The 19,688-nt window shown below is 65.5% G+C and overlaps 2 protein-coding genes across 4 annotated transcripts; one reads left to right on the plus strand and one right to left on the minus strand.

Moving 5' to 3' along the window:
* The first annotated feature begins 3,735 nt into the window (after positions 1-3,735).
* Positions 3,736-10,152, plus strand: LOC123378232 (gap junction gamma-1 protein-like). Of its 3 annotated transcripts, none has more exons than XM_045031783.1 (4): positions 3,736-3,756; positions 6,303-6,351; positions 7,353-8,542; positions 8,684-10,152. In XM_045031783.1, the coding sequence occupies exons 3-4, from the start codon at positions 7,378-7,380 to the stop codon at positions 8,689-8,691; spliced, it is 1,173 nt and encodes a 390-aa protein (XP_044887718.1). In that variant the 5' UTR covers positions 3,736-3,756; positions 6,303-6,351; positions 7,353-7,377; the 3' UTR covers positions 8,692-10,152. The 3 variants fall into 3 exon arrangements, with proteins under 3 accessions (XP_044887718.1, XP_044887717.1, XP_044887715.1); XM_045031782.1 differs by lacking the exon at positions 3,736-3,756 and adding an exon at positions 3,830-3,908; XM_045031780.1 differs by lacking the exon at positions 3,736-3,756 and adding an exon at positions 4,646-5,198.
* Positions 10,153-12,748: 2,596 nt separating this feature from the next.
* Positions 12,749-19,688, minus strand: INHA (inhibin subunit alpha). Its single transcript, XM_045032918.1, has 2 exons — positions 19,367-19,688; positions 12,749-14,109 (listed from the first exon to the last, which is right to left on the minus strand). The coding sequence occupies exons 1-2, from the start codon at positions 19,620-19,622 to the stop codon at positions 13,349-13,351; spliced, it is 1,017 nt and encodes a 338-aa protein (XP_044888853.1). The 5' UTR covers positions 19,623-19,688; the 3' UTR covers positions 12,749-13,348.

Below are 19,688 nucleotides of genomic sequence, written 5' to 3' on the forward strand. Positions count from 1 at the left end.
TCGGCCTGTCTCATTCCTTAGCTGATCGCTAGGTGTCAGTGGCCGAAGTCTAAATGTGGGATACAGGGAGGCAGAGCCTATTGTGACAATGACCCTATGACAACCTGGGAATTTTGTGTAATATTTTTATGAACCCTGTATGTGCCTCAGTTTCCCCTATGTGCTGCAGTTACCTCGGGGATAGAGAGGCCTGTCGCTCTCTGGGCAGGCTAACACAGGGGTGACGGGCTCCCAGCTGTCTGGGCCTTAGCTCCCATATCAGTGGAGCTCTGAGAAGACAGTGGCAAATCCCACTGCCCAGACACGGATGCCCAGCAACCAGCGCCCCAGAGAGATCTGCACCCCCACCCCTGGGCAGGGAGCTGAGCCGCATCCCCCGCTGGGCTCGGGAACAAAGGGCGGGGAGCGGGGGCGGGGCGGGGGAAGTTAAGTGCTGGCTGCCGAGGACTCTGGGTTCACCTGCCTTGGGGCAAAGGGAGGTCAGAGGGACGGGGGGCTCTGGGCTGACCAGGATGGTCTCGGCTGTAACTTTCTGTTCTCCGGGCTCCCTGGGCGGGTCCAGGTGACTCATCACCCGCCTGTCGGCCCGCGCTGGCTGCGTGCCCCTGCAGACGATGGCGGGGGGGGGCGCTGCTCCCCAAGATGGTACAAGTCTCCATTGGGGTTTGTCTCCGGGGGACTCGCTGCCCGGGGCTCATGGGGGAGGCAGGGGGGCTGCAGGCCCAGAGGTCCAGCCCCAGGAGGCGGTGAAGCCGCGTGGCTTCCCCTGGAGGGAGAGCGAGACCCCTCGGGGGCCTGGCCCCTGTTCCAAAGCTGGGGCCGTGGCCCCGATCCTGTGGGTCTGTAACAGCCCTGCAAGTCCCAGCCTGGCTTAGAATGGCCACTCCGCGTCACCAGTTCTGTCCAGCTGCTGCTTGTAATGCTGTCGAGTTAGGGACTAGTTACATGTTTATTATCATTTGTTTAGCAGTAGAGTCTAGGAGCTCCATCATTGCCCAGGGCCCCGTGACACCAGGTGCGGTACAACACTGAACAGTACGATGGTCCCTGCCCCAAAATGCTCACAGCCGCCAACAGCAGGCGAGTCACAGACAGAGGGAGGCGCACAAGGAAACAGTGATACGGGGCCTGGCTGCAGGCCGGGCAGCAGGCTCAGCACACCAGCTGGCTAACCCACGCCAAGGGGTTTTGTAGGCATTGTGATGCCAGAGAGTTTTAAAGGGGGATTTTAATTGTGCAGCGAGTGTCTGTGGGATGGGCACCAAGGAAATAGATGGTTGGGGTTGCCACATAGCACTCCAGACCCACACATTCACATGTGCCCTTATGCTTCTGCCCCCCACAATTCCCCAGGCACCGGAGTAGACAAGGAGCACGTCAGCTAGGTGTGTGCTGGGAGAGCAATGTTTTGTAGAGATCTGTACGCTGAATATTAAATGCTGCCCTGAATGCCCCAACCCAGCACCCCCTTCCCTGCTACCCAGGACTTCCTGCCAATCCCCAGTGCCTCAGTTTGCCCTGGATGCCGGCCCCGAGCTGCCTTTTCTGCCATCGAGTGACTCAGCAGTAACGGGTGCTGCTAGACACCCCCTGATGACACGAACATCTCCCCGTCAGCATTACACACCGTCTTAAGACAACCCAACCAAAGCTGCACGCCCACCTAAAATACACACTTAGCTATTGCAACCATGCCGTCGCAGGAACCATGGCAACCCAAACATACAAACCATACCCCCAGGCACAACCAGGCACAAATACACTCCACCAGATACACTCAGAATACACCTCTAGTCCAGACACCTCTAGTCCAAAGGCACACGCTGACACACACGTTCTCGCGCTCACTCCAGGTGGTGTCCCTGACCTGGCAGAGACCCACGGGTTCTACCTCTCGTTTACGCTTTGCCAGTGCGTGTGGAGCTCTTCACGCCAATGGTGTTCGTGTTATCGTTCCTCATTGGCACTACCATGGTGCCCAGGGCCCCGTGACACCACCAGACCAGGCCCTGCCGTGCTAGGGGCCGCCTGGACGCAGACCCAAAGCCCAGGCTCGGCCCGGCCCCCCACAGCTCACAGGGCAAGAGGCAGCTGGTGGCCACAGCAAGCTGGGGGAGCAGTTGGTCCGGGTGACAGGCAGGGCTCCCAGCTCAGCTGGCAAAGCTTGGTAGACACATGGCCAGAGGCAAGTTGTCCAGAGGGATTTGGGGGCTGTAGCTGGGCTTTGGGTGGGGGGCAGCGTGGGTCTTACACACTCAGCCCCAGGCCCTGGCATCAGTGCCAGTGAGATGAGCAGGAAGGGAAGCAGGAGGCTGCAGCTGGGGGGGACTGGGGAGGGGGGTGAGCTGCGGGGGGGGGGCGGGGGGGAGGAGACAAAGGGCATGGCTGTTGCTGGGGTTGAAACAAGGGAGCTGGGCTGGGGCTGTGGCGGGGGGGCAGGGAGGGTGTGTCTCGGGAGTGGGCAAGGGCTGATGGGGGCAGTGAGGGGGCATCCCAGGGCTTGATGGGTATAGGAAAGGGGGTGTCCTGGTGGTTGAGTGGGGGGGCAGGGAGAGGGGGTGTCCCGGGTGCTGGGGGGCGGGTAGGAGGTTTCTGGGGGAGTGATGGGGGCAGGGAGGGGGTGTCCCAGGAGCTGGGGAAGGGCAAAAGGGGGGGTGTCCTGGGGCCTAATGGGGGGGGCAGGGAGAGGGGTATCCTGGGGGATGATGGGAGGCAGGAATGAGGTGTCCTGGAGGGGTGATGGGAGCAGGGAGGGGGTGTCCCGGGGGCTGGGGAAGGGCAGGAGGGGGGTGTCCTGGGGGCTGATGGAGGGGCAGAGAGAGGAGGTGTCCTGATGGTTGATTAGGGGCAGGGAGAGGGGGTGTCCCGGGTGCTGGGGGGGCAGGAAGGGGGAGTCGCAGGAGGGTGATGGGGGCAGGAAGGGGGTGTCTCAGGGGCTGATGAGTGGCAGGGAGAGGTGTCCTGGGGACTGTATGGGGGGGGCAGGGAGGGGGTATCCCAGTGGTTGATTGGGGGCAGGGAAAAGGGGTGTCACGGGGCTGGATGGGGGGCAATGAGGGGGTGTCCCAGGGGCTGCTGGAGGCACAGAGAGGAGATGTCCCGGGGTCTGGATTGGGGGACAGGGAGGGTGTAGGTTGGGGGAGGTTGACTGGGGAGCAGGGAGAGGGGGTGTCCCGGTGGTTGATTGTGGGGCGTGGGGGGTGTCCTGGGTGCTAGGAAGCAGGAAAGAGGTATCCCAGGGATGGAAGTGGGGGCAGGGAGAAGGGGTCTCCCGATGGTGATTGGGGGCAGGAAGGGGGGATCCTGGGGCTGACAGGGGGGCAGGGAGAGGGGGTGTCCCGGTGGTGATTGGGGGCAGGGAGAGGGGGGCCCCAGGGTCAGGGAGGGGGATCCCGGGGCTGACAGGGGGGCAGGGAGGGGGGGTGTCCCGGTGGTGATTGGGGGCAGGGAGAGGGGGGCCCCAGGGTCAGGGGGATCCCGGGGCTGACAGGGGGGCAGGGAGAGGGGGGGGCCCAGGGTCAGGGAGGGGGATCCCGGGGCTGACAGGGGGGCAGGGAGAGGGGGTGTCCCGGTGGTGATTGGGGGCAGGGAGAGGGGGGGTCCCAGTAGTTGATTGGGGGCAGGGAGGGGAGGGTCCCGGGGCTGACAGGGGGGCAGGAAGAGGGGGGGTCCCGGTAGTTGATTGGGAGCAGGGAGGGGAGGGTCCCGGGGGCGGCAGCTGGTGGCTCCAGGCTGGTTCCCGGGAAATTGCAACATGTGGGTTAATCTGGTTCGCGGCCGGGGCCCGGCCCGTGGGGCTGGGGGCGGGGGCGTGGGGCGGGGCAGCTGGGGCCGGCCGGGCCACGCTTTGTTCGGCGGGCGGGAGCCAGGCGCGGCGCTTTGTCCCGCCGGGAGCGTGTCCGGCCCTGGTGAGCGGGGAGTGGGGCCGGGCGGATCGCGGGGGGCCCCGGGGGAGCGGGGCGGGGCGGATCGCGGGGGGCCCCGGGGGGAGCGGGGCTGGGGGCCCCGGGGGGGGCGGGGCGGATCGCGGGGGGCCCCGGGGGGAGCGGGGTCCGGGTCTGGCTCTCGCGTTGGAGTTGGCGGGGGGGCGGGTTCCGGGACAGCCTGAGCCCCCCCCCACTCCCCAGCCGTCCCCGGGCTGCTGCTCGGGCGGGCTCGGCCGGGGTGGGGAGGCGATGGGAGGTTCGGGGCTGGGAGAGGCTCGGGGGACTCCGGAGCCAGGCAGGGACTCAGGGGACTGGGGGAGTCGGGGGGTGGGGGGCGGGACCAGGCACGAGTCGGGGGGGGGTCAGGAGCCGGGCACGGGGCTCGGGGGGGGGGCAGGAGCCGGGCACGGGGCTGGGGGGGGGGCAGGGGAATCAGAGGGGGAGCAGGGGACAGGGAGTGGGGGGGTGTTTCAGGTTTATGTGGCGCCGAGCCGAGCCGGCCCCTGTTGGCGGGAGCGGCCCGGAAAAGGGGCTTTGGGTGAAGCTGGAAACTCTGGCTGTGGGAACAGCTGGGGGGGGTGTCCCACAGGCCCCACAGAGCTCGCCCCACGGCCCCCACGCTGCCTGCCCCGCCCCACGGCCCCCATAGAGCTTCCACGCTGCCTGCCCCGCTCCACGGGCCCCACACTGCCTGCCTCACCCCACGGGCCCCATAGAGCATCCACGCTGCCCATCCTGGCGTTCGCCCTCCAGCCGGGGCCGTTGGACGGTTTTAAAGTATCCGCAGTGCTTGGTGCTAACCCGTGGCAGGGCCCGAGTGCAGCATCAGCACCCCGCGGTCCCAGCCCCGGCTGGGAAGCACCCCGAGAGCCAGCAGGCACCGCGCAGTGCTTGGGTGGCACCGGGCTGGCGCCCTAGCGCGTCTACACAGGACAGTTACTGGGCATAAGCCAAGGTGTGGGTTTAAACTGCTGGTGCGGTGCTGGAGCGACTCCCGTGGGCACACTGTTCTGGGGTGAGGGGCCTTTCCTAAGACACTGGTATTGGGGGAGTGGAGTGCTGGCAAGGGGGCACAGCACTCCTGCGACTGGAGGAGCTGCCCATGTAGACGAGCCCTTGGCTAGGTGAACAGGCGCTGAGAGGAGGCTTCACAGAGATTACAGTGTGTGCTGTGGAAGAGCCATGCCCCAACCTCGCCTCGTGCTCTCCCCAGCCCCTCTCTTGTGGCTGCCTTGCCACGCGTCTGGCTTTGCATCAGAGTGGAGCACCCGAGTGAGTAGAGCCAGGGGAGGGGGGGTCTCCTCCACCCCGTACAAAGCCTCCCCTTCCTGGGGCTCCCCACAAGCAGCTCCAGGGCCTCCCCCTGCTCAGAGCGTCCCCCTATCCTCTGTAAAGGACCTTTGGGGCCAGCCGCCTCTCCTGGACCCCCTGCAATTCCTTGGCCTCCTACCTACTCCCCCCTGCAGCTGCGCCCTGCTCCCCACTGACCGGCCTCTCTGCCAACTCTTTCCTCTGTGAATCCTCCTCACTGCTGTATGTGGGATTGTGGGGTGTCCGGGCCTGGTGGGTCTGATGCTGGGAGTGGGCGGCACTGGCTGGCCTGAGTTCTCGCCCTGCAGCCACGTGGCGGTGCTGGGACAGGCCGCGGTGTCTCCACTGCCAGAGCAGGGTTCCTCCCCCCAGGTGTTCATTGTGTGTGAGCACCAGACCCGGGCGGTGCTCCCTTCACAAAGCACCTGCCCTCATTCCAGGATGTGGCACTGCTCCAAGACCCGTGAGTCCGTGTGACAAGGACAAACAGGAGCAGCACCTGGGACAGGAATCATGCTGGAGGGATGCTGTCTGGCTGCCTGTCCCAGCTGGTCCCTCCTCTACATTTCATATCAGTGCCATTTCCCTGAGCCATTTCCTCTCCTGCCCTGAGCCGATGTGCCGCCCACCTCCCCAGTGCTTCGGGTGCACGTCCCCTCTGCCCCAGGCTTCTCTGCCCTGCTCCTTTGCCAGAGTCACAGAGAGTAAGGCCCCAAAATACCATTACATCATATAGTCTGATTCCCCCTGTGGAGCCCAGGCCAGAGACCTTCCCCCAGTGATCCCTGGATGGAGCCCACTGAACTGAGTTTGACTAATGCACCTTCCAGAGAGGCCTCCAGGTTGAGGTGGAGAATCCACCCATCTCTGGCCCATTCCCGTGGTTAATGAGCCTCGCTGTTAATTTGTGCCTAATTTCGCATTGGGATTTGTCTGGCTTCAGCTGGCAGCCATTGGTCCTTGTCCCGCCTTTCTCCACTGGATTAGGGAGGCTGTAATGTGCCCCCTCAAGGTGTTTATACACTGCAATCCAGTCATTTCTCTTTGTTTTGATAAAATAAACAGGTTGAGATCCATGCGTCCCTCACCGTGAGCCATTTTCTCCAGTCCTCAGGTCAGTTTTGTGGCGCTTTTCTGCATTCTCCCCCAGCAGGGTGCAGGAGCTGGGAGGGGGCAGGAGCAGTGTATGGGGGGCTGTATGCTATGCTGGGAGGCGTCTGGATGGGGGGTCTCCATGTTCCCACCGTGCATGGCAGGTGCTTTCTGGGAGCAGGGTCTCTGTCTGGGTCAGGCTGGAGCAGGGAATGTCACAGGATTGGCTCTGGATTGATTCTGGAGTGGCACCGTGTTTGAAGTAGGGCCAGGTAGCTGCTGACCCAACCCCTGGTGGGTGGTTGGGGCTGGGCCCCTGCCAGAGTCTCCTGCTGAAAGAGAGGGTGGGGGTGGGGGCAGGAGCTGGACTGTCCGGTCTTGTAGATGCATTTGTGCCCTGTGGGGAGTTTGGCTTCCAGTAGCCAAGAGCACGTCTGGGGGCGGGAGCATGTGTGCGCACCTATCTGCCTGCCCCCGAGGAGCCTGGTTCAGCACACGCTCCTGGCAAACAGGGTGTTTGGTCCCTGTGGGCCTGTGCATGGAGGGTGAAGGGGGGTAGGCAGGGGTGCCAGGGGGAGGGGCTTGTAGCCTGTGTTTGGGGGTGGGGGGGAGGATGTCCAGTGGGGGAGCCAGCCTTTCCATGGTGGATGTGCTGGGGGGATGCTGCTGGAGGGGTCATACTGAATAGGCATGTGGGAAAGGGAGATGCACCCAGTGTTTGAGCCGTTGGCTCCCTCCCCCTCTGTAAGGTGCCTGGAACCCTTTGGGTGGACGGGGGCTGCAGCCAGTGGAGGAGGGACACAGCCTGGGGGAATGGCACAATGACCCGCCCAGGAACAGGCCTCTCTGCCTCCTGTGCTATCCCATGGTGCTGTGCTCTGGCTGGAGCCCTGCTGCCCTGGGGGGGCGTCCCCTCTTGGCGGTGAGTGCTGTGGGGTCTGGCGGTTCGGGGGCTCAGCTGGGGCTAGTGGGCTGCGTTCACTCTGAGGTTTATCGGCTGTCCCCTCCCCTTGCCTCCTGTAGGGTCTGAGCCATCGTCTGGGCCAGGATGAGCTGGAGTTTCCTGACCCGGCTCCTGGAGGAGATCAACAACCACTCAACCTTTGTGGGCAAGGTCTGGCTCACTGTCCTCATCATCTTCCGCATCGTGCTGACTGCCGTGGGTGGGGAGTCCATTTACTATGATGAGCAGAGCAAGTTTGTGTGTAACACGCAGCAGCCGGGCTGCGAGAACGTCTGCTACGATGCCTTCGCACCCCTCTCCCATGTCCGCTTCTGGATCTTCCAGATCATCATGGTGGCCACGCCCTCCGTCATGTACCTGGGCTTCGCCATGCACCGCCTTGCCCGCGGGCCAGAGGGCCGCCGGCGGGGAAGCGGGGGCCCGCGGGTGCGCATGCCCGTAGTGCGGCGGGGCGCCGGGCGGGACTACGAGGAGGCAGAGGAGGATAACGAGGAGGATCCCATGATCTTTGAGGAGATCGAGGTGGAGAAGGAGAAGGGCAAGGGCGGGGAGGGGGGCGAGAAACATGATGGGCGCCGGCGGATCCGCCAGGACGGGCTGATGAAGGCCTACGTGCTGCAGCTGTTGTGCCGCTCGGTGCTGGAGGTGGCCTTCCTCTTCGGGCAGTACGTGCTGTACCACTTTGAGGTGAGCCCCTCCTACGTGTGCAGCCGCAGCCCCTGCCCGCACATCGTCGACTGCTTTGTCTCCCGGCCCACCGAGAAGACCATCTTCCTGCTCATCATGTACGCGGTCAGTGGGCTCTGCCTCTTCCTCAACCTCCTCGAGCTCTGTCACCTGGGGGTCGGCCGCATCCGGGACTTGCTGCACCAGGGCAGCGACAGCCCGAGCCCCCACGACAGCCACCCTGGGCCGCACTATGCCAAGAAGGCCCCCAGCGCGCCTCCCACCTACCACTCGCTGAAGAAAGAGCCCCCCAAGGGCCAACTGGCCAACGGGAAGCTGGACTACAGCGAGAACCTGGCCAGCTCTCCGGCCGAGCGCTCCCGCGAGCACGAGCTGGACCGGCTGCACAAGCACCTCCGCATGGCCCAGGAGCACCTGGAGATGGCCTTCCAGCTGAACCCCACACTGGAGACGGCCAGCCCCTCGCGCAGCAGCAGCCCTGAGGCCAACGGTCTCGCTGCCGAGCAGAACCGCCTCAACTTGGCCCACGAAAATGAAGGATCTGCTTGCGAGAGAACCACAGGTGAGCAAGGCCTGGGCCATGCCCCCAGCTGTCTCCCAGGCGCTAGCCTGCCCACACCTGTGTCCCCAACCACGGGGCTCTCTCAGACTCCTCTGCGGGTGCTGCAGCAGGACCTTAACGTGCGTGTTCTCCTCCCCACAGGATTGTGAGAGGCTGGGCCCCTCGGGGCAGCTGCAGAGATGGCGACGGAATGGCTGGGACTGGCAATATGCTCCTGAGGAGACCACTGGAACCTGGACAGCCTGTGCTGGGGAAACGGGGGGGAGGGGGGGGGGAAGAGACCGGACCACACAGGGTTGGGGGCTGCGCTTCCGAGGAGGGAGGAGGGCTGGGCTGGGAAGCCCTCTGCCTCCTGTGAGGCTCCAGCAGGGCAGGCTGGCATGGGAAAGTGACTTGGGGGAGGAACATTCCTTCACTTGTCTCACTTTTTTAGAAAAGGGAATCTTGTATTTTTGTACTTTTTATAAACTTCTCAGTGCACATCCCCAGCCCCAAACACCTGCGGCCCTCCCCACTGGGACCTTCAGCCAGCCCCAGCCCCCCCCCCCCCCCCACTCAGCAGTGAGGGATGCTGCACTGTCGTGGGAAAGGGCTTGTGTGCAGTCGCATGGAGGCTTTCTCACGGTGGCAGGGAGCTGTCGCCGAGTGGGAATCCCATGGGATCCAGCGGGGCTGGGCTTATGCACACCATTCCCTTGAGGTCCTTCCTCCGAGCTGGGTCTGACATCTTCTCGATCTCGTGGCTGCAACCGGCCTGGGGGAGCCAAGCCAGTGGACACGTCTACCCAGAGTTGCAGGCAGACTGGGTCGCACCGAGCTTTAAATATGGGGCAGCCGTTCCCTGTGGGGGGAGGGGAGCTGGTTCCCCGCTGAGCTGCAAGTGGGAATGGCCAGTCTCTGCGTGGGAGAGCCCAGGTCCCTGGGTTTTTGTCAGGGGGCCTGTTCCCACCTAATGCTCATGCTCTCTGGATTGGCTGGTGTAGGGGGTTGTAGATTAGCAAGAGGCTGAGCAGGTCTCTGGGGGGAGAATAGGGCACTACGAGGTGAGGGAGGGCAGGGGCCGTGCTGAGGGGGCAGCTGTGCTGTAAACTCAGCCCCAAGGGCCAAAGACCCGCACTGATTGTAAAGCAGCTTGTGGAGGCAGCGGCACAAGGCCCCCCCACGTCGCACACGTAGGTACGAACTGCCAGGCTGGGGGCTCTGCCCAGGCCCTGGGGTCTGATTTGCATGGGGAAGAGGGACTGGCATCTCCGGCTCCCTGCCAGCGGGACCAATGTGGCAGGGGCCCCTACCCAGCCTGTCTCCTTCACTTCCCCTGCCGGCAGCTTTGCACCTGGCTGGCTGGTGCCTGGGCCAAAGCGATTCGGTTACATTCCAAGACTCAGGCATCCCGGAGGCATCTGCTTTCCTGCCTGGGGCATGGCGCGGCAAACACGGGTTCCTGTGCTGTGGCAGGGCCTGCCTGCCTTCGGACAGTCCAGAACCAGCTGGGGAATGCTGGGTGTGTCTGATCATCTCAGCCTGGGTCACGTGATTATTTTGTCTCTTTGCTTTTTACTCAAACGATTATGAAGTTTTTATATTTTAGTAAAACTTGGAGATGTTTTGTACAGAGCCCTGCAGCTGGTTCTTCAGGGGGGTGGGCTGGGGGAACTGCATAGAAAAGCAGAATGCGGCCCTGGATCTCTCACTCCCCGTGTGGTTTTCCCTCCTCCTCCTCCTCCTGCCCCAGGCACTGTGTGCGCACAGGGAGACCGCTGAGCTATGGTTTGCCAGATTAGAAAATACAGAGCCAGGACACATGGGGGCCCTCATCCAGCTCGCTGGTGTTCATCACAGAGCCTTGCTGTCCCGGGCCGTATCTGGGCTGAGGACGGAGCAGAGTGTGAATCCTGGCCCGCCCTGAGGCCGGATGGGAACCTGGGCCACCGGGAGGAGAAAGGCCCTGCCCCCGGGGCAGCCAGTCCTCCCTGTCCTGGGGCTCTACTGGCGCACGTGCTTGCTCCAGAATTGAGCTGAGTGTCTCAGAGCCCAGAGGGGCTTGGGGCAGGTCTGGGCCAAAAGGGCTGGGTGAGGCACTGGAAGGGGGTCTTGGGGCCCTGGGCACGGGCTGTGTGACTGCTCAGTGAACGCCGGAGCAGGCGGGTAGAGGCAACTGTGCCCAGGAATGCAGGGGAACAGCAACAGCAGAAAGCCAGTTTTCTGCACCTCCTAGTTCAGCCAGCTCTGGTGACCCCTCATCCCCTGCACGCTCTGCCAGACTGGGCCCAGTGTTCAGCCCTTGGGCTGCGTCTGGCTGCTTGGCCGCTTTGTGCCATCATGTCAGGCGCTGATCGGCTGGTGAGAGACCTCCCCCCATGCAGCCGGCGGAGGTGCAGTGAGTTGGGAACCAGGAGACAGAAGTTCTGGTTTCATCTTTCCTGTGCTCACAGCTCCCTCCCAGGCGAGGCCGTGCACCCCCTCTGGAGCAGGAGCCCAGTACTGGTAAATGGGGCACACGGCCACTTCTGGCCTAATTCTGACTACAACACGGCTCTTGATTATGGCAAACCCATCTCTGTCACTTGGCACATCCAGCCTGACGGACAGCGTGGCCAAATCGCTCTGTTTGACCACTACAGCTGTGACCCCTGCGGAGCCCTCCCAGATCCAGAGAACCTGGTCTCTCATCGCTGACCTCCTACTGCGAGCTGGCAAAGAGCTGTGACCCGCTGGCGAAGTGCGTATGCAGGGCTGGTCCCCAGGTGCTCCCGTGCTCCTGGTCTGCGCTGGAGCTCTGATGGCGGAGTTCAAATCCTGCCAGTTACACCCTGGGAATTTTAGGGTTGCATGTGATCAGAATTTGCATTTCCTCTCCCTTGAAACAAGGATTTATTTAATTTACCCTGTGAGAAAGCCACCGTTATAGCTACTAACCGCGCCCCCCGGCCGCGTGCCCCCTAGTCCTTGGCTTGCTGGTGCAGCTGGAGGCTGCATGTCCCAGCCCCTGCACTCTGCCCCCGTCCCAGCCGGTCAGGCCAGGCAGAGCAGCTGCCCCCTCTGAGCCAGGCCTAGCACTTGCTCCTGCTTTCCCAGGGGTTGCACGGGGAGACTATTCCCCTCACTGTCAGCCGGTGCAGGAGCTGGAGCGGCCCCACACGCTGAGGGGGACCAGTGCTGCCCTGGGGAGCAGCCCGGGCCCATCTGAGGAGCGGCCTGCAGAGGCTCGGCTTCGGCTCCGTTCCCTTGGCCCCGGCCTTGTGATTTCCTGGGGGCGGGAAGCTCCCTTCCTGCTCCCCATGGCCGGACACCGCACTACAGCGTTCGTCAGGCTGAGCAATATCCTGCTGGGCTCAGCGCCTCCCTCCCCCGGCTCTGGCTCTGCCAACCCCCTCCCTGCTCAGGCCTCAGCCGTGGGGCGGGGCGGGGGGGACCGAGGGGGAGAAGCTTGGCAGGGTATTGGGGTAATGAAGGGCCCTCTGCCAAGGGCACTGAGGGAGCAGCCTGGGCTTGGCTGGGTGGGGGGGGTTGAGGGAGCAGCCTGGGCTCGGTGGGCTGGGGGGGGGTGAGGGAGCTGGCTGGGCGGGGGGGGGTGAGGGAGCAGCCTGGGCTTGGCTGGGCTGGGGGGGGTTGAGGGAGCAGCCTGGGCTCGGTGGGGGGGGTGAGGGAGCAGCCTGGGCTCGGTGGGCTGGGGGGGGGGTTGAGGGAGCTGGCTGGGCGGGGGGGGGTTGAGGGAGCAGCCTGGGCTCGGTGGGGGGGGGTGAGGGAGCAGCCTGGGCTCAGTGGGCTGGGGGGGGTGAGGGAGCTGGCTGGGCGGGGGGGGTTGAGGGAGCAGCCTGGGCTTGGCTGGGTGGGGGGGGGGGTTGAGGGAGCAGCCTGGGCTCGGTGGGGGGGGTTTGAAGGAGCAGCCTGGGCTGGGGGGGGGTTGAGGGAGCAGCCTGGGCTCAGTGTTGGGTTGAAGGAGCAGCCTGGGCTTGGCGGGGCGGGGAGGCTGAGGGAGCAGCCTGGGCTGGGGGGCGGGGGGGGGTTGAAGGAGCAGCCTGGGCTGGGGGGGGTGAGGGAGCAGCCTGGGCTCGGTGGGCTGGGGGGGGGGTTGAGGGAGCTGGCTGGGCGGGGGGGGGTTGAGGGAGCAGCCTGAGCTCAGTGTGGGGGGTTTGAAGGAGCAGCCTGGGCTTGGCGGGGCGGGGAGGCTGAGGGAGCAGCCTGGGCTCCGGGGGGGGGGGGGGGGGTTGAGGGAGCTGGCTGGGCGGCGGGGAGCAAGGGGGGTCTCAGTGGTGCAGCTGCAGGGACTGACCCTGGAGCAGGTTTGGCGAGTTGAACCACTTCCCTTTGCCCCGCCCAGGTGACTCAGGGGCTGCCGCCCGCCCGGGGCTGTCGGGAGGCTCTGAACTCCTGGCTCGCAAGCCCCTTGTCTGCTCTGGGAGGGGCAGATCCTTGGGGGGGCGGGGGGCGAGCAGGGTCACCAGCCAACAAGTGTGAAAAATCGGGACGGGGTGGGGGTAATAGGAGCCTATATAAGAAAAAGGCCCCAAACTCGGGACATCTGGTCACCCTAGGTGTGAGCCCGCTGGGTTTGCTGAGTGCAATGACCCCCCACCCCCCCGCACCCCTGGAGGTGGGATCCAGTCAGAATGACCTGCTAGCCCTGGTTGAGGGAGCCCGGCTCCATCGTGCTGGGTCATCCCAATGCGGGGATGGCCCCCCCTGCCACCCCGCATGGCAGGAAAACAGCCCCCCCCCCCCAGTCCCACCCCGTCGCGGGGAGCTCCGGGGGAGTCGGGCCGGCTCGGCAGAGCCCAGCGCAGGGCTGCGTGGTGCCCGGCGGCCCTAGATGCAGGCGCAGTCCTGGGTGAGGATGTTGGGCACGGTCTCGTACTTGAAGGAGTAGCCGCCGTCGGAGGTGGTGCGCACGCGCAGGGAGCGCATGGTGCTGGGCAGGGCTGCACAGCACAGCCGGAAGCCCAGCGCGTGGCTCAGGGTGTGGGCGTCGGAGCAGCTGCCGTGGCAGTAGTGGAAGACGAAGCTGCTAGGGTGCACGATCCACTTGTCCCAGCCCAGCTCCTCGAAGGAGATGTTGAGGGCGGCCCGGTGGCAGTCAGCATGGGCTGCGGCGTCTTCTGACGGGCGCTGCAGCAGGTTGAGGGCAGCCGGGGACCAGGGCACGGAGGAGCGGCGGGCTCTGTCCGGCCCTTTGGGCTTGGTGGTGGCCATGAGGAAGGGCATCTTGTCTGCGTCGGCCGTGCAGGGGCAGCCCGGGCAGCGCACGAGCAGCACAAAGAGCTTCTGGGAGACGTAGCGCAGGAAGGGCGCAGCGAAGTGAAAGACCGTCCACTGCTCGGCTGCCTGCACCACAGTGGCTGCCACGGTGACCCGGCCCTGCCCCGAGAGGATCAGCACGTCTGCCCCCCCCACAGAGCGGTTGGCAGCAGCTGATGAGCCGGGGGGCACGAGGACCGGGCCTGTGTGGAACCAGAGCTGGGTGGACGTCACCACGCGGCTCAGGGTGTGAGGTGAAGGCTGGAAGAGGTAGGTGAAAACGCTCTCGTCCTCTGGGAGCCCGTCTGGCTGGGGTGGCTCACATGGCACATCTGCAAACGGGCAGCAAGGGTCAGCAGAGCAGCCGGGAGCCCCCAGGCCTGGGCCTGCCCAGCGCCCCGTACAGGATGGCGGGAACCAGGGGCCAGGGCTCTTGGCTGCATCAAGTCAGACTTCAGAACGGCAGGTCAGGAGTTTGGGTCTTCAGCATGAACCACTGGGTTCAGGAGGGACTCGGTGGGACCTCAGGGGGCTGGGGGTCAGGACTGAGCGGTACTGGCAGAATGGGGGGAACCTAGGCTGGGCTAGACGGGGCCTGTGGGGCATCAGCGGGGCGGGGGGAGTGTTTGGGGGGGAGCTTTGCTACCTGGCCCGTTCGGCCTCTGGCAGCTCGAGGCACCAGTCTCAGTTACACCCTGTGCCAAGCGTCTCACATTCCCCCAGAGCCGGACGCCCCGTCCCAGCCGGTGCCGGGGAGGCGCCTGCAGAACAAGAAGGTCCTGACACCTCGTGTCAGACAGGAGCAACTGCCCGGCTCGGTGTGACTCGGGCTCCTGTGGAGCCTGGGGCAGGGGCCAGACACCTTTCCGGACGGTGCCCCCTCTGCAGCGTGGCCTGGGACAGGGCTTGCTCGGGGCCGGGGCCGGGGTCACACCCACTGAGTCTGGGGCTGAAGGGGGACAGGGAGATCCGGGGGCTGGATCGGAGGAGGGGGCTGGGGGAGATCCGGGGGCTGGATTGGAGGAGGGGGCTTACAGGCATGGCCTGGTTTCCAAAAGCAGCTCTGAGCGGTGGGGCCGTGCACTCCAGGACACTGGCCATGGGACAGAGGGGAGACTGCCCTAGAGACTCCGGCCCCACCACTGCACTGGCCTTGCCTTCCCCCACCCCCTTGCCCCCTGCCTGTATCCAGCCCTGCCCGAACACATGCCCAGAGAACCACCACCCGGATGGGCGGGCCCCGAGCCACAGGGCTAACCACAGCAAACCCCACCCGGGTGCCCGCCTGGCTGAGTCACTTCCCCCTGCTCCCTGGGCCCAGTGCTGATCCAGCCCCTAGCTCCCCCCACCCCCCTCCTCCGATCCAGCCCCCGGATCTCCCCCACTCCCATCTTCAATCCAGCCCCCGGCTCTCCCCCACCCCCTTCAATCCAGCCCCCAGCTCACCCCTGCTCTGGAACCATATAGAACATGGTTGCAACCAAGGTCCTGTAGTGGCACCAAATCTTATGTAAAGGGGGTCATATAAGGTGTCTAAGACCAGGTTAGGGGTTGCTGGTTAGGATGATGCTGTCTGTATGTCTGTGTATCATTTTGTAGTTGAAGTTATGAGTATTGGCTCTAAACTGTCTGTATTTCAAACTTATGCTGTGCTGCTGGGTGACACCCCAGACAAGCTGGTGTTAGCTCTGCCTAGCCTGCTTGATGGCCCATTAAGGACCCTCAGCTACACAATTGACCCATTGAAAGGAGGCAGATATGCCTTGTGACTCAGCAAAATGCAGGGACCTGCCCATTTGACTCCAGACTCCATTTTGCTGTAATTTTCCACAGTAAGAACAAAATGGTTCTTACACCTGGAAAAGACTATAAAAGGCTGATGCCTCATCTCCATCTTGTCTTCCGTCCTGCTTCTTACGTCTGGAGGGACTTTGCTACAAACACACTGATGACCCATCCCAACTGGGGATGTTCTAGAGGCTTAGCTGCTACAAGCCTGAACCAAGAACTTTGCCATCACTGGATGGAATTGATTCCATGTAACCAATTCTAGCTCTCAGCTCTTTTTCCTTTTATGAATAAACCTTTAGATTTTAGATTCTAAAGGATTGGCACCAGCGTGATTTGTGGGTAAGATCTGATTTGTGTATTGACCTGCGTCTGGGGCTTGGTCCTTTGGGATCGAGAGAACTTTTTTCTTTTACTGGGGTTTTGGTTTTCATAACTGTTCGTCCCCAGGACGAGTGGCACTGGTGGTGCTACTGGGAGACTGGAGTGTCTAAGGGAATTGCTTGTGTGACTTGTGGTTACGCAGTGTGGTGAAACCAAACTCCGCTTGGTCTGGCTGGTTTGGTTTGCCTCAGAGGTGGAAAAACCCCAGCCTAGGGCTGTAACTGCCCTGTTTAAGCAATTTGTCCTGAACTGGCGCTCTCAGTTGGGTCCCGCCAGAACTGCATCGTTACACCCACCCGTATCCATCCCTGCCTGAGCCCGCGCCCAGAGACCCAGCACCCAGACAGGCAGGCCCAGAGCCACAGGGCTAACCGCAGCAAACCCCACCCGGGTGCCCGCCTGGCTGAGTCACTTCCCTCTGCTCCTCAGGCCCAGTGCTGATCCAGCCCCCGGATCTCCCCCACCCCACTCCTCTAATCCAGCTCTCCCCCATCCCCTCCTCCGATCCAGCCCCCCCTGCTCTCCCCCAGCCCCCTCCTCCGATCCAGCCCCCCCCCCCGCTCTCCCTCACCCCCTCCAATCCAGCTCCTGGATCTCCCTCACCCCTCCTTCAATCCAGCCCCCCCAGGTCTCCCCCACTCCTCCTTTGATCAAGGCTCCCAGCTGCCCCCACCCCCTCCAAATCAGCTCTCCAGCTCTCCCCCACCCTCCTCCTCTGATCCAGCCCCCGGCTCTCCTCCGCCCCCTCCTTCAATCCAGCCCCGGGATCTCCCCTACCCCCTCTGATCCAGCTCTCCCCTACTCCTTCCATCCGGCCCTCAGCTGCCTCAGCCCTGACCCACTCACCCCTCCAGGTCCTTTTAGCTCCTCTGCTGCCCCCCACTTCCCAGACCCACCTCCAGCCCGGTCAGGCCTCCACAAGCCCTCCCCCAGCCAGCTCCCTGCCTTGGTTCCCCCCAGCTCCACTCCAACCCCCTTACTCCCCCCATCTCTGACACAGACCCTCCAAGCTCCGCTCCAACCTCTTCCCCCAGCCTCTCCAGCTCTGATCGAGCCCCACCAGCTCCAGCTTCCTGCCCCATGCAAAGCAGCCTCTCCATCGCAAGGGGGGGGGGTGGCCCTATCCTGCCACCACCTCCCTCAGTGCTGCGATCCCCCCTTAGTAAGCAGCTTAGTAAGCAGCTCTGGCTTGCCGGGCGGGGGGGGGGAGGGAGAACCCCCAGCTCTCCTGACCTCATGGGGAGCCTCATGGGGTCTTAACCCCTCCTCCCACAGGTACAGTACCCCCCCACACACCTCCTGGCTGTCGGGTGCCCTCGGTTCAAATTCACCCTCAGTCACAAATTCATCTGGGGTCTCAACTGCACCCCTGTCAGCCATGTCACAGCACAGCACAACGGGGGATCCTGAGGAGCTCAGGGCTCGACTAGCAGGGGCTCTGGGTCAGGACGGCTCTCCCCATAGCCCCACCGCCCCCGTCCTGTACAGCCTGAGCCCCCCTTGCCCCCGTCCTGTACAGCCTGAGCCCCCCCTGCCCCCATCCTGCCCAGCCTGATCCCCCTGCCCCCTCCCTGCCCAGCCTGATCCCCCCCCTGCCCCTGTCCCCCCTGCCCCCGTCCCCCCCGCCTGCGTCCTGCCTCCGTCCTGCACAGCCTGATCCCCCTGCCCCCTCCCTCCCCAGCCTGATCCCCCTGCCCCCGACCCCCCTGCCCCCTCCCTGCCCAGCCTGATCCCCCCCTGCCCCCGACCCCCCTGCCCCCTCCCTGCCCAGCCTGATCCCCCCCTGCCCCCGACCCCCCTGCCCCCGTCTCTGCGCAGCCTGATCCCCCCTGCCCCCGACCCCCCTGCCCCCTCCCTGCCCAGCCTGCTCCCCCTGCCCCCGACCCCCCTGCCCCCTCCCTGCCCAGCCTGAGCCCCCTGCCCCCTCCCTGCCCAGCCTGAGCCCCCCTGCCCCCGACCCCCCTGCCCCCACCCAGCCCAGCCAGATCCCCCCCTGCCCCCGCCCTGCCCAGCCTGATCCCCCCCCGCCCCCGTCCCCCCTGCCCCCGTCCCCCCCGCCTGCGTCCTGCCTCCATCCTGCGCAGCCTGAGCCCCCCCTGCCCCCGACCCCCCTGCCCCCTCCCTGCCCAGCCTGAGCCCCCCCTGCCCCCTCCCTGCCCAGCCTGATCCCCCTGCCCCCGTCCCCCCTGCCCCCGTCCCCCCTGCCCCCTCCCTGCCCAGCCTGAGCCCCCTGCCCCCTCCCTGCCCAGCCTGAGCCCCCCCTGCCCCCGTCCCCCCCGCCCCCCTCTCCCCACCTGCGTCCTGCCTCCGTCCTGCGCAGCCTGATCCCCCTGCCCCCGTCCCTGCCCAGCCTGAGCCCCCCTGCCCCCGACCCCCCTGCCCCCTCCCTGCGCAGCCTGATCCCCCCGGCCCCCGACCCCCCGGCCCCCTCCCTGCCCAGCCTGATCCCCCCTGCCCCCGTCCCCCCTGCCCCCGTCCCTGCGCAGCCTGACCCCCCCCTGCCCCCGACCCCCCTGCCCCCTCCCTGCCCAGCCTGATCCCCCTGCCCCCGTCCCCCCTGCCCCCTCCCTGCCCAGCCTGCGCCCCCTTCCCCCTCCCTGCCCAGCCGGATCCCCCCCTGCCCCCCTGCCCCCTCCCTGCCCAGCCTGATCCCCCCCCTGCCCCCTCCCTGCCCAGCCTGATCCCCCCCCTGCCCCCGTCCCCCCTGCCCCCGTCCCCCCCGCCTGCGTCCTGCCTCCATCCTGCGCAGCCTGATCCCCCCCTGCCCCCGACCCCCCTGCCCCCTCCCTGCCCAGCCTGAGCCCCCCCTGCCCCCTCCCTGCCCAGCCTGATCCCCCTGCCCCCGTCCCCCCTGCCCCCTCCCTGCCCAGCCTGAGCCCCCTGCCCCCTCCCTGCCCAGCCTGAGCCCCCCCTGCCCCCGTCCCCCCTGCCCCCATCTCCCCACCTGCGTCCTGCCTCCGTCCTGCGCAGTCAGAGCCCACAGGCCCCGTCCCTGCCCAGCCTGAGCCGCCCTGCCCCCTCCCTGAGCAGCCTGAGCCCCCCTGCCCCCGTCCCCCCTGCCCCCATCTCCCCACCTGCGTCCTGCCTCCGTCCTGCGCAGCCTGATCCCCCTGCCCCCGTCCCTGCCCAGCCTGAGCCCCCTGCCCCCGTCCCCCCTGCCCCCTCCCTGTGCAGCCTGATCCCCCCTGCCCCCGTCCCCCCTGCCCCCATCTCCCCACCTGCGTCCTGCCTCCGTCCTGCGCAGCCTGATCCCCCCCTGCCCCCTCCCTGCCCAGCCTGAGCCCCCCTGCCCCCGACCCCCCTGCCCCCTCCCTGCCCAGCCTGATCCCCCGTCTCGCCCTACTGCCCCTGTCCCTGCCAGTCTAAGTCCCCTGCTCTCCCTGTTCAGTCCAGTCTGACCCCCCCACCCCCTCTCACCTGTGGTGGGGAAAAGTATCACCTGGGAGGTGTCCTCTAGCTCCTGGCCTCGGAGGGCTGGAGTCCCTGGGATGTGCCTCCTGTGCATCCCCCTGCGCTCCTGCTGGGCCCTGCTCCTGGGGCTGCTGGGACTCAGATACTCCAGGACCTGGGCCCGGAGCTTGGCCAGGATGAGCTGCCTGTCGAGCTCAGCGCCCTGGCAGCCTGCAGCAGTGACCGGAGCCAGCAGGGCCAGCAACAGGTGCAGCAGCCACATGGCTCTGGCACATGCAGGGGTCTCAGCCGTGAGCGTCTGTCTGCACGGCCAGTGCTGCTCGCTGTG

This window comes from Mauremys mutica, chromosome 10 (assembly GCF_020497125.1).
Source record: "Mauremys mutica isolate MM-2020 ecotype Southern chromosome 10, ASM2049712v1, whole genome shotgun sequence".
In the NCBI taxonomy this organism is placed as follows: Eukaryota; Metazoa; Chordata; order Testudines; family Geoemydidae; genus Mauremys; species Mauremys mutica.

Coding starts and splice junctions, on each gene's coding strand:
- INHA (XM_045032918.1), bottom strand. CDS start 19,622: ATGTGGCTGCTGCACCTGTTGCTGGCCCTGCTGGCTCCGGTCACTGCT. Junction 14,110..19,366: donor GATACTTTTCCCCACCACAG/GTGAGAGGGGGT, acceptor GCCCGTTTGCAG/ATGTGCCATGTGAGCCACCC.
- LOC123378232 (XM_045031783.1), top strand. CDS start 7,378: ATGAGCTGGAGTTTCCTGACCCGGCTCCTGGAGGAGATCAACAACCAC.